Below are 13535 nucleotides of genomic sequence, written 5' to 3'. Positions count from 1 at the left end.
CGGTAGTGGTTGAGCACGGCTGAGCTTGAGCTTGGTTAAACAGCACGCAGTTGCCTTGGAATGCAACTTGTCCACTATAATGTGTCTACGATGCAACTCGACTTTTGTTGTGTGCCAGTAGCTGGTGCCTCGATGCTTGAACTTCACTTGCACCTTGATGTCGCTTCATCCGCAGTTGCTGATGACACTTGAGCTCGACCATGAATCGCCCTCGACCAAGCTTACCAGGACAGTTGCTCGGCGTGCTTCGAGTTGCAGGTACCAGATGCCGTACCTTGAACAGCTTCAAGTTGTCAGCGTGGGTGACTCGAGCCTCGATAGGCCTTGGTCAACCCAATGATGTCCAACGACGGTCGGTGTGACGGTCTGACAGGACAGTGTAGACACATGAATATGAATATCGTCTGGAATCTCGACAGCAATCAAGTAGTCGGACCCGGTGCCAGATGCCCGCCGGGACAAGCTGGGCTCGAGCTTCTTGTAGGCCTTGAACTTGTTGGAGCTGCGCACGACCTTCACGTGAGTGACTGGATGCATGCCACTCAATTGATAACAACTCACTGGATAGCCCATCCGCTGTTGAAGTGACAACAATCACGTTAGAAACGGTGTACAAAACAAGAGCGAGTGTGCAAATTGAGTGGCACTACAGTAGATAATAGGCACTCACTCACCCGATGGACAAAAACAGGAATGACTACCGAGGTGCCGCTGACGAATTGCTGCCAATGAACACTTGCCCGCTGGCAGCAATTCGATGCGCTTGTGGTCTCCGACGCAGATTCGCGAATGAAGCTGAAAAGCAAACAGCGGACGCGGCCAGCCAGTGGTTGGTGGCTGAGCTACTTGCGCAAGTAAACAGTCAGCCGGCATCCCATCCGCGGTTCGTGCGCTCGACACTGTCCATCGAGAGCTCGTGCTTGCCAAATTACTCACTGTGGCGGGATCACTCCGTCGCCTTATATTTATGAGGGTGTGTTTTTTCATACGTTATTGCAGTAAACAGGGAGCTATGAGGGTAGAATGATCGTGATATTGAGGGGAACGCAAATAAGAATTATCAGCATACACAGATTAGGTCCAGATGCAAAATACCCATCCGGGTTTGTATCTCCAAAAATTCTTTGCATCAGTGTACCAATTCGCTGGTACCAGCTTGCTCACCGCCAAATGTGGGTATCCTCTCCAAGTTGAAGCTTTCAATACTGGCCCCTATCAAACTTGCTGTAACGTTATGGTAAAGGAAGATTGAACAAGCATCTACACAGCAATCACTTCCAAGCAAGGCCATGTGCAATTTGATTCCTACGCAAAACCGCTCTCATTATAATAGATACACTCTATGTTGTTTATAATCCAATCGACTGGTAATACTCGTCGCACCATGCGTACAACAGCAGCATCTCCAGTGTGCATTTATCTACTGCAGCTGCCGTATTGCTTGCCCCACAAGACGATGTCCACTGTGTCCTGTACGCCGAGTTCTCTTGTCTCCACGCACATGCTCTGATCCGTTGACTCTTTCGACGATCTTGAGGGAAATCCTCATCTAGCTGAGCCAGTTCCAGACTCCAGAGATCGTCCAGCAGCGTCGTGTCATCTTGGCCGCCGAACAGGAATACACGCGGCACCTTACTACCTGGCAGTGAGGAAACAAAGGCGCTAGCAGCCCAGTACCGAGGCACAGGACGCTGTTCGTCAAGAGCGCTCTCATCCTCTCCAGATGCAGTAGCGACAGCTCTCCATCCGTCGATCAGATCTTCGAGACGCTTCAAACGAACGTCCAGTTGCGACTCGAGGCGAGAAGCTGCCATCGCCGTCCTGGACCCGAGAGACGCTCGTCGAGGAGACTTGAGTCCACGCCCGACAGCCATCAACTCAAACGGAGTCAGCAACGTTGCCCGTCCTGCATGAACTCTCCTCTCAGCGATACTGGGGCTCTCTCTGTCGGTCAGAGACGCAAGTTGCGTCCATCGAGCAGTTGGCGCGACACCGAGCGCCACACTGCGGGTATAATCCAGTCGATACAAGTCGCTCAGCTCCGAGCCAGTACCTCCCGCTGTGCCTCCGAAGATGAACATACTGCTCCCGACTACGACAACCGAGTGCTGGAACCGCGCGGTCGGGGCCGTTCCCGTTGCTATGGACGACAGATTCGTCCACGTGAAGGCAGGAACGCAAGGAGCAACGTCGAAAGTGACGTCCCACGAGTCCAGGGTCCCGACAAAGCCGTCCGCTGCAGTGTCAGTCAACTCAAGCGTCCAGTTCCCGGCAACAGGCAGCTGATGGAAGACCGAGAGCGCTTCGAGACTAGACGTCGACACGAACTGCAGTTTCTCCGTTCTTGGGACGCATTCACTCTTATCTGCAGCTTCGTCGGGACTACGTAGCAACACAGGGAACGCTCTGGCATTCGGCGCAGTGCCAGTCGCTCTCTTGTCTCCTTGTAGGCTCCTCAGTCCTTGACTATCGCTCCACGTCGTCTCTCGAGCTTGTGAATCAACAGGAAAGTGAGCACTCTGCTGTCGACCTGGAAACGTTGCAGGTCCGGGGCCAAACACCTGCAAGCCAAGTGTGTGCGGACACGCGTGTGTTATCTGCACACTCACAGACACGTTGACAACGCAGAGTTGCTCTCCACCAGCACTACCACTCTTCCTCCCAAGCGCAAAGACTTGTCCTCCATCCGGAATAGACAAAGCCGATGGCTGACGAGAATCCAGCGACACTGACGTCTGTTTCGCTGTACTGGAGGAGACCGACAGCTCCCACAAATCATTCAGGGCTCGAGGTCCCCACGTCGAGGCGTCATTTGCGTCCGACACGTCGTTCTGCCGTCCTCCGAACAGAATCAAGCGGTCATTCACCACTGCCATCGAGTGTTTCTCTCTTGGAGAAGGTATCAACGCTGGCGGAGGCACAGACCACCACGTCTCCGTGCGCAGATCATATCGCCAGAAATCGTTGGACACTGATCGTGGACTCGGCTGTAATAAACACGGCACTTTGTGTGCTCGGCTGCACTCGTAGCTCTTCGCCATTCCTCCAAAGAGGTACAGAGAATTGTCCAGCAATGTGAGGGAATGTCCTCGTCTAGCAGACGGAAATCGCTGCAAGGGAGGAGTGTTGGTGACGCGCATTCCTGCTCTCGTGTTCTCCTCGTCTACAGTTCGAGTGACGCAACGTCTCCACGTATTCCTCGGCTTCGTAGGCATACGCAGCGTAACGACATCACTGAAAGTGCCACGTCCATCGAACAGCAAAGCTTTCACTCGGAAACGGTACGCAGCCGTCGGCGTAAGACCGTGGAGGGTAAGAGTACCGCTCTTCTCCGTGACGTCAGTGGCCGGAAGAGTGACCAAACGTACAAGACGAAAGTCCTCATTGACGGAGCGATTGGCCATCTCGATCACGAATCCTTCCACGAGCTGGGAGAAGCCAAAACGAGGAGCTTTCCAGCTCACTTTGACGCTCGAGGATGTCAGTGGAGTCACTCGGAGCTTGTCTACGATCTCGTCACTCACTCGTGCTCGCAGACTAGCGTCACTAATCCCAGATTTGAACGAATTAAACAGGTCTCTAAAGGAGACGAAGCTGCTGCCTCCACCGCCTCCAGCTCCGTCAACACCTGCGCCTCCTCCTCCGCCACCGAAAAACCCTCCACCTCCGCCTCCACCCGCTTGTTTGCCACTCTGTCCACTCCCGCCACTTCCATTTCGACCATTCGAAGGCCAATGCGATGCTGTCAACGGAGACACGGCGACGTCCACCAGAGATGTCTGCGGGTTCAACAGACACGTGCCTTCAAGAGAATAGCGATAGGAACCTGCAGTCCCCGCCACACCTGCCGTTGTTGGCGTGGCGCCTGTGCCTCCAGTTGCTAGAACGGAGTAGTCTGCACTACTCGCAGCAAAGCCCCAGTCGAGGTGTCCATGTCTCGCTGGGAGTCCCTCGAAGTCTCTCGTGTCTCCCGGTACATTCGAGGAATGATATTCGTCTCTAGCTGCTTGTCCAGTCACACGTGAGTCGAGTGGGATCGCTGCACCGGATGTTGCATCCGGTGCAAGACCAGACTCTGCTTCATCCAAGCCACCGCCGCCTCCTCCATGGGCACAACAGTAATCCGTCGAGCCCGCACCGCCACCTCCAGCAGCTACGACGGCTGTTCGTCCATTCACGCGCACTTCAGACGCGCCACCGCCCCCGCCGCCTGGGAAATCGCCTGTGCCGCCGTTTCCACCGCCGTTGAACCCACCCCGACCGTCTTGAAGGCCTCCACCGCCAACCAAAATGTCCACAGCATCACCGGCACTGACACGGAAAACTCCACGTGCAAAGGCGCCTCCTCCGCCGTTACTCAAGTCGCTTGAAGCTCCGTTTGACGACCTCGCACCAGCTCCCCCAGCGCCCCAGGCGTAGACATCAAGAGCAACAATTCGATGCGCAAGATGAGGAGCAGACTGGTCAATTGGAACTCGATAGGTCTGGACACTTCCCGTGTAGAAAAAAGAATGTTCCGCCGGTCTTTCGCCCGACCACGTGACTGGAAAGACAAGAACAGCTCCGTGCTCGCCAGGTTTGGCTTCATCGCCACTGGTAGAGCCGCCACTGCCGCCGTTCCCAGTCAACTGGACGTAGTACCAGTCCTGTGTGTTAGCGCATTGCTGACGAGCTGCAGCAATCACCACTTGGCGTGTTCCAAGGGTTAAATCCTTGACGTTGTCGCTGTTCGAGTCGTCTTCAACCGTGTAATCTGCCAGGAACTCTGCGGACTGGGAGAAGCTACCAGCTTGCCGTTCAGCTACCGCTCTGACGCGCGTGACGTACGTGGTGTATCCTTTCAGCGACGTCATTGAGATGTTGGCGAGTCGACTGCTGCAGTCCACCAGCTCAGCTGGCAATCGCGTCCACGTCGAGCCAAGAGTTGTGCGGTATTCCACATCGTAGGTTAGCTCTTCCGGTGCATGACCGCCCAGCACCTCAGGTGTGTTCCAGACCACAGTAAGCGGGTCTCGAGCTACCCGTAAGTTCGCCACAGCACCCGGAGCTGTTTGCAACGTTGTGAATTTGGCTGAAGGCAAACTGAAAGGTCCTTGGCCGTTGGCATTCGTCGCAGCAACTCGAAACTCGCAGGTGGAACCTGGCGGACGATCCAAGGACGCAACAACAGTTACAAAGGTGTCACTGTTGCCACTAAACCCCGGCGGTATACGCTCACTGATCGTAGTCCAGCCGATCTCACTGTCGCATTGTTGCTGAGCCTGGAAGCTGGTGACGGGGAAGAATTCCCTAGCGAAGATGCCATTTTCCTGCGTGAGTTCTCGACGCATACGCCACGAGATCGTGACATGAGAAGTCGTTGCCGCTAGTAGCTCGGGGGTTGAAGGAGCTCGCGGTACTGGCGTCGCTGGGATCTCCAGTGGTTCACTACTTGCACTCCATGAACTCCAGCCAATAGCGTACGAATACTGCGCTCGAACACGGAAGCTGAAGGCTCGACCAGTCTGCAGTCCCGTGACTTGGTAGCTGCATTCATCCGAGCAAATACGTCGATGTCGACCAGGAGAACTCGGAGCCATGCGCAGATACTGAACAGCTACTTGGTCTCCGTCTCCAGTCCACTGAGCTGACACCGTCTCTGTATACAGCGACAGCAACGGCAGCGGATCTTCGCCGTCGTACGCCACGAGATCAAAGAGAATGATCCACTCGAACGCTCCATCAGCGTCCAGCGCATTCCTCTCCACCTGCACCTGTGTGACCTGCTCCAGAGACTCGATCGCTGTCTTCATGGCGTCTGCACTGGCGTCGAAAGCGATCGGAGGCGTCACCACACCAGCAGTAGCTCGTCCGCCCAGGATACTCGGACTGGAGCCTTCATACGACAAGCCAAGTCTGAAATACCCATCGTTGATGGACTCGCCATCGTCTGCACGAGTGAAAATACGCTGCTTGGGCACGTGTTCCGTGGCTTGAGCACCCAAGTCGACGCGAAATCCGGTCAGTGAATCCCCCAGCGACTGCCAGACGCCTGACCCAGACACTGCGTACTGAACTTCGTAGGCTTCGACACTAGCAGTACCGCCAGAGGCCTCGAGCGCATTGTCAAAGGCTGACCAGGAGACTAACGCATAGGCAGAGACTGGATTCCCAGGTGCCACACGCTGCAGCTCTGCGTAGACTTGTCGATCCACCTGGACTAAGGCCGCTGGGACATCAACGAACAGTGCCGACACCAACCAGATGCGTATCCAACGCATCGAGGAACTGAGCCGATACCAATCACCTTCACGCGACCCTTGCCGAAGATCGGACAACGGCCATACCCGATTGAACTCGTTCACGACGTCGAGGTCCTGCATGCGCGGGATGATAGAGAGCTCTTGGTCTTGTTATGGAGGTGACTTCCATGTGGCTTCGATAGGTTGCAGGTCTGCCGTACACATGAGCAAAGCCACCGATCCCGCCGATGCTGTGGAGCACTGTCGAGGCGAATGGGATGGCCGCATCAACGTGATCGAGCGTACGTCATAGTGAACCAGACTCCAGTCGAGCACGGGGACACGCGAAGTCAACATACGGAGCGACAAGGCTGTTGGCTAGTGGTAGGCAGGACTCTTGACGTTGATGACGTAGATGCATGGAGTGAACACAGCACCGCGTACGAGAACTGGTTGAGCACAGCAGTACGTACAGCATTGATGGCTTGGACTCAGCAGATTTGGTGCACTGACAAGCATCGTCATAGCCCGAGAGCAGCCCAGACATGAAGACGGTAGTGGTTGAGCACGGCTGAGCTTGAGCTTGGTTAAACAGCACGCAGTTGCCTTGGAATGCAACTTGTCCACTATAATGTGTCTACGATGCAACTCGACTTTTGTTGTGTGCCAGTAGCTGGTGCCTCGATGCTTGAACTTCACTTGCACCTTGATGTCGCTTCATCCGCAGTTGCTGATGACACTTGAGCTCGACCATGAATCGCCCTCGACCAAGCTTACCAGGACAGTTGCTCGGCGTGCTTCGAGTTGCAGGTACCAGATGCCGTACCTTGAACAGCTTCAAGTTGTCAGCGTGGGTGACTCGAGCCTCGATAGGCCTTGGTCAACCCAATGATGTCCAACGACGGTCGGTGTGACGGTCTGACAGGACAGTGTAGACACATGAATATGAATATCGTCTGGAGTCTCGACAGCAATCAAGTAGTCGGACCCGGTGCCAGATGCCCGCCGGAAAAAGCTGGGCTCGAGCTTCTTGTAGGCCTTGAACTTGTTGGAGCTGCGCACGACCTTCACGTGAGTGACTGGATGCATGCCACTCAATTGATAACAACTCACTGGATAGCCCATCCGCTGTTGAAGTGACAACAATCACGTTAGAAACGGTGTACAAAGTGTGCAAATTGAGTGGCACTACAGTAGATAATAGGCACTCACTCACCCGATGGACAAAAACAGGAATGACTACCGAGGTGCCGCTGACGAATTGCTGCCAATGAACACTTGCCCGCTGGCAGCAATTCGATGCGCTTGTGGTCTCCGACGCAGATTCGCGAATGAAGCTGAAAAGCAAACAGCGGACGCGGCCAGCCAGTGGTTGGTGGCTGAGCTACTTGCGCAAGTAAACAGTCAGCCGGCATCCCATCCGCGGTTCGTGCGCTCGACACTGTCCATCGAGAGCTCGTGCTTGCCAAATTACTCACTGTGGCGGGATCACTCCGTCGCCTTCTATTTATGAGGGTGTGTTTTTTCATACGTTATTGCAGTAAACAGGGAGCTATGAGGTAGAATGATCGTGATATTGAGGGGAACGCAAATAAGAATTATCAGCATACACAGATTAGGTCCAGAGGCAAAATACCCATCCGGGTTTGTATCTCCAAAAATTCTTTGCATCAGTGTACCAATTCGCTGGTACCAGCTTGCTCACCGCCAAATGTGGGTATCCTCTCCAAGTTCAAGCTTTCAATACTGGCCCCTATCAAACTTGCTGTAACGTTATGGTAAAGGAAGATTGAACAAGCATCTACACAGCAATCACTTCCAAGCAAGGCCATGTGCAATTTGATTCCTACGCAAAACCGCTCTCATTATAATAGATACACTCTATGTTGTTTATAATCCAATCGACTGGTAATACTCGTCGCACCATGCGTACAACAGCAGCATCTCCAGTGTGCATTTATCTACTGCAGCTGCCGTATTGCTTGCCCCACAAGACGATGTCCACTGTGTCCTGTACACCGAGTTCTCTTGTCTCCACGCACACGCTCTGATCCGTTGACTCTTTCGACGATCTTGAGGGAAATCCTCATCTAGCTGAGCCAGTTCCAGACTCCAAAAATCGTCCAGCAGCGTCGTGTCATCTTGGCCGCCGAACAGGAATACACGCGGCACCTTACTACCTGGCAGTGAGGAAACAAAGGCGCTAGCAGCCCAGTACCGAGGCACAGGACGCTGTTCGTCAAGAGCGCTCTCATCCTCTCCAGATGCAGTAGCGACAGTTCTCCATCCGTCGATCAGATCTTCGAGACGCTTCAAACGAACGTCCAGTCGCGACTCGAAGCGAGAAGCTGCCATCGCCGTCCTGGACCCGAGAGACGCTCGTCGAGGAGACTTGAGTCCACGCCCGACAGCCATCAACTCAAACGGAGTCAGCAACGTTGCCCGTCCTGCATGAACTCTCCTCTCAGCGATACTGGGGCTCTCTCTGTCGGTCAGAGACGCAAGTTGCGTCCATCGAGCAGTTGGCGCGACACCGAGCGCCACACTGGGGGTATAATCCAGTCGATACAAGTCGCTCAGTTCCGAGCCAGTACCTCCCGCTGTGCCTCCGAAGATGAACATACTGCTCCCGACTACGACAACCGAGTGCTGGAACCGCGCGGTCGGGGCCGTTCCCGTTGCTATGGACGACAGATTCGTCCACGTGAAGGCAGGAACGCAAGGCGCAACGTCGAAAGTGACGTCCCACGAGTCCAGGGTCCCGACAAAGCCGTCCGCTGCAGTGTCAGTCAACTCAAGCGTCCAGTTCCCGGCAACAGGCAGCTGATGGAAGACCGAGAGCGCTTCGAGACTAGACGTCGACACGAACTGCAGTTTCTCCGTTCCTGGGGCGCATTCACTCTTATCTGCAGCTTCGTCGGGACTACGTAGCAACACAGGGAACGCTCTGGCATTCGGCGCAGTGCCAGTCGCTCTCTTGTCTCCTTGTAGGCTCCTCAGTCCTTGACTATCGCTCCACGTCGTCTCTCGAGCTTGTGAATCAACAGGAAAGTGAGCACTCTGCTGTCGACCTGGAAACGTTGCAGGTCCGGGGCCAAACACCTGCAAGCCAAGTGTGTGCGGACACGCGTGTGTTATCTGCACACTCACAGACACGTTGACAACGCAGAGTTGCTCTCCACCAGCACTACCACTCTTCCTCCCAAGCGCAAAGACTTGTCCTCCATCCGGAATAGACAAAGCCGATGGCTGACGAGAATCCAGCGACACTGACGTCTGTTTCGCTGTACTGGAGGAGACCGACAGCTCCCACAAATCATTCAGGGCTCGAGGTCCCCACGTCGAGGCGTCATTTGCGTCCGACACGTCGTTCTGCCGTCCTCCGAACAGAATCAAGCGGTCATTCACCACTGCCATCGAGTGTTTCTCTCTTGGAGAAGGTATCAACGCTGGCGGAGGCACAGACCACCACGTCTCCGTGCGCAGATCATATCGCCAGAAATCGTTGGACACTGATCGTGGACTCGGCTGTAATAAACACGGCACTTTGTGTGCTCGGCTGCACTCGTAGCTCTTCGCCATTCCTCCAAAGAGGTACAGAGAATTGTCCAGCAATGTGAGGGAATGTCCTCGTCTAGCAGACGGAAATCGCTGCAAGGGAGGAGTGTTGGTGACGCGCATTCCTGCTCTCGTGTTCTCCTCGTCTACAGTTCGAGTGACGCAACGTCTCCACGTATTCCTCGGCTTCGTAGGCATACGCAGCGTAACGACATCACTGAAAGTGCCACGTCCATCGAGCAGCAAAGCTTTCACTCGGAAACGGTACGCAGCCGTCGGCGTGAGACCGTGGAGGGTAAGAGTACCGCTCTTCTCCGTGACATCAGTGGCCGGAAGAGTGACCAAACGTACAAGACGAAAGTCCTCATTGACGGAGCGATTGGCCATCTCGATCACGAATCCTTCCACGAGCTGGGAGAAGCCAAAACGAGGAGCTTTCCAGCTCACTTTGACGCTCGAGGATGTCAGTGGAGTCACTCGGAGCTTGTCTACGGTCTCGTCACTCACTCGTGCTCGCAGACTAGCGTCACTAATCCCAGATTTGAACGAATTAAACAGGTCTCTAAAGGAGACGAAGCTGCTGCCTCCACCGCCTCCAGCTCCGTCAACACCTGCGCCTCCTCCTCCGCCACCGAAAAACCCTCCACCTCCGCCTCCACCCGCTTGTTTGCCACTCTGTCCACTCCCGCCACTTCCATTTCGACCATTCGAAGGCCAATGCGATGCTGTCAACGGAGACACGGCGACGTCCACCAGAGATGTCTGCGGGTTCAACAGACACGTGCCTTCAAGAGAATAGCGATAGGAACCTGCAGCCCCCGCCACACCTGCCGTTGTTGGCGTGGCGCCTGTGCCTCCAGTTGCTAGAACGGAGTAGTCTGCACTACTCGCAGCAAAGCCCCAGTCGAGGTGTCCATGTCTCGCTGAGAGTCCCTCGAAGTCTCTCGTGTCTCCCGGTACATTCGAGGAATGATATTCGTCTCTAGCTGCTTGTCCAGTCACACGTGAGTCGAGTGGGATCGTTGTCGCATCCGGTGCAAGACCAGACTCTGCTTCATCCAAGCCACCGCCGCCTCCTCCATGGGCACAACAGTAATCCGTCGAGCCCGCACCGCCACCTCCAGCAGCTACGACGGCTGTTCGTCCATTCACGCGCACTTCAGACGCGCCACCGCCCCCGCCGCCTGGGAAATCGCCTGTGCCGCCGTTTCCACCGCCGTTGAACCCACCCCGACCGTCTTGAAGGCCTCCACCGCCAACCAAAATGTCCACAGCATCACCGGCACTGACACGGAAAACTCCACGTGCAAAGGCGCCTCCTCCGCCGTTACTCAAGTCGCTTGAAGCTCCGTTTGACGACCTCGCACCAGCTCCCCCAGCGCCCCAGGCGTAGACATCAAGAGCAACAATTCGATGCGCAAGATGAGGAGCAGACTGGTCAATTGGAACTCGATAGGTCTGGACACTTCCCGTGTAGAAGAAGGAATGTTCCGCCAGTCTTTCGCCCGACCACGTGACTGGAAAGACAAGAACAGCTCCGTGCTCGCCAGGTTTGGCTTCATCGCCACTGGTAGAGCCGCCACTGCCGCCGTTCCCAGTCAACTGGACGTAGTACCAGTCCTGTGTGTTAGCGCATTGCTGACGAGCTGCAGCAATCACCACTTGGCGTGTTCCAAGGGTTAAATCCTTGACGTTGTCGCTGTTCGATTCGTCTTCAACCGTGTAATCTGTCAGGAACTCTGTGGACTGGGAGAAGCTACCAGCTTGCCGTTCAGCTACCGCTCTGACGCGCGTGACGTACGTGGTGTATCCTTTCAGCGACGTCATTGAGATGTTGGCGAGTCGACTGCTGCAGTCCACCAGCTCAGCTGGCAATCGCGTCCACGTCGAGCCAAGAGTTGTGCGGTATTCCACATCGTAGGTTAGCTCTTCCGGTGCATGACCGCCCAGCACCTCAGGTGTGTTCCAGACCACAGTAAGCGGGTCTCGAGCTACCCGTAAGTTCGCCACAGCACCCGGAGCTGTTTGCAACGTTGTGAATTTGGCTGAAGGCAAACTGAAAGGTCCTTGGCCGTTGGCATTCGTCGCAGCAACTCGAAACTCGCAGGTGGAACCTGGCGGACGATCCAAGGACGCAACAACAGTTACAAAGGTGTCACTGTTGCCACTAAACCCCGGCGGTATACGCTCACTGATCGTAGTCCAGCCGATCTCACTGTCGCATTGTTGCTGAGCCTGGAAGCTGGTGACGGGGAAGAATTCCCTAGCGAAGATGCCATTTTCCTGCGTGAGTTCTCGACGCATACGCCACGAGATCGTGACATGAGAAGTCGTTGCCGCTAGTAGCTCGGGGGTTGAAGGAGCTCGCGGTACTGGCGTCGCTGGGATCTCCAGTGGTTCACTACTTGCACTCCATGAACTCCAGCCAATAGCGTACGAATACTGCGCTCGAACACGGAAGCTGAAGGCTCGACCAGTCTGCAGTCCCGTGACTTGGTAGCTGCATTCATCCGAGCAAATACGTCCATGTCGACCAGGAGAACTCGGAGCCATGCGCAGATACTGAACAGCTACTTGGTCTCCGTCTCCAGTCCACTGAGCTGACACTGTCTCTGTATACAGCGACAGCAACGGCAGCGGATCTTCGCCGTCGTACGCCACGAGATCAAAGAGAATGATCCACTCGAACGCTCCATCAGCGTCCAGCGCATTCCTCTCCACCTGCACCTGTGTGACCTGCTCCAGAGACTCGATCGCTGTCTTCATGGCGTCTGCACTGGCGTCGAAAGCGATCGGAGGCGTCACCACACCAGCAGTAGCTCGTCCGCCCAGGATACTCGGACTGGAGCCTTCATACGACAAGCCAAGTCTGAAATACCCATCGTTGATGGACTCGCCATCGTCTGCACGAGTGAAAATACGCTGCTTGGGCACGTGTTCCGTGGCTTGAGCACCTAAGTCGACGCGAAATCCGGTCAGTGAATCCCCCAGCGACTGCCAGACGCCTGACCCAGACACTGCGTACTGAACTTCGTAGGCTTCGACACTAGCAGTACCGCCAGAGGCCTCGAGCGCATTGTCAAAGGCTGACCAGGAGACTAACGCATAGGCAGAGACTGGATTCCCAGGTGCCACACGCTGCAGCTCTGCGTAGACTTGTCGATCCACCTGGACTAAGGCCGCTGGGACATCAACGAACAGTGCCGACACCAACCAGATGCGTATCCAACGCATCGAGGAACTGAGCCGATACCAATCACCTTCACGCGACCCTTGCCGAAGATCGGACAACGGCCATACCCGATTGAACTCGTTCACGACGTCGAGGTCCTGCATGCGCGGGATGATAGAGAGCTCTTGGTCTTGTTATGGAGGTGACTTCCATGTGGCTTCGATAGGTTGCAGGTCTGCCGTACACATGAGCAAAGCCACCGATCCCGCCGATGCTGTGGAGCACTGTCGAGGCGAATGGGATGGCCGCATCAACGTGATCGAGCGTACGTCATAGTGAACCAGACTCCAGTCGAGCACGGGGACACGCGAAGTCAACATACGGAGCGACAAGGCTGTTGGCTAGTGGTAGGCAGGACTCTTGACGTTGATGACGTAGATGCATGGAGTGAACACAGCACCGCGTACGAGAACTGGTTGAGCACAGCAGTACGTACAGCATTGATGGCTTGGACTCAGCAGATTTGGTGCACTGACAAGCATCGTCATAGCCCGAGAGCAGCCCAGACATGAAGACGGTAGTGG

The 13535-nt window shown here is 55.3% G+C and overlaps 2 protein-coding genes across 2 annotated transcripts; both read right to left on the bottom strand.

Moving 5' to 3' along the window:
* Positions 1-285: 285 nt before the first annotated feature.
* On the bottom strand, positions 286-6578 carry PITG_08167 (fibronectin type III domain-containing protein; the record flags this gene model as incomplete). The annotated part of the gene is made up of 4 exons (XM_002904283.1): positions 286-576; positions 1139-1212; positions 1502-6199; positions 6443-6578. The coding sequence occupies 4 exons, from the start codon at positions 6576-6578 to the stop codon at positions 286-288; spliced, it is 5199 nt and encodes a 1732-aa protein (XP_002904329.1).
* Positions 6579-7058: 480 nt separating this feature from the next.
* Positions 7059-12856, bottom strand: PITG_08166 (fibronectin type III domain-containing protein; the record flags this gene model as incomplete). Its single annotated transcript, XM_002904282.1, has 5 exons — positions 7059-7349; positions 7901-7974; positions 8264-9323; positions 9372-12733; positions 12805-12856. The coding sequence occupies 5 exons, from the start codon at positions 12854-12856 to the stop codon at positions 7059-7061; spliced, it is 4839 nt and encodes a 1612-aa protein (XP_002904328.1).
* Positions 12857-13535: the final 679 nt, after the last annotated feature.

The sequence above is a fragment of the Phytophthora infestans genome, genomic scaffold, assembly GCF_000142945.1.
Source record: "Phytophthora infestans T30-4 supercont1.12 genomic scaffold, whole genome shotgun sequence".
Classification (NCBI taxonomy): Eukaryota; Oomycota; class Peronosporomycetes; order Peronosporales; family Peronosporaceae; genus Phytophthora; species Phytophthora infestans.
This window is presented reverse-complemented; position numbering and strand designations above follow the sequence as displayed.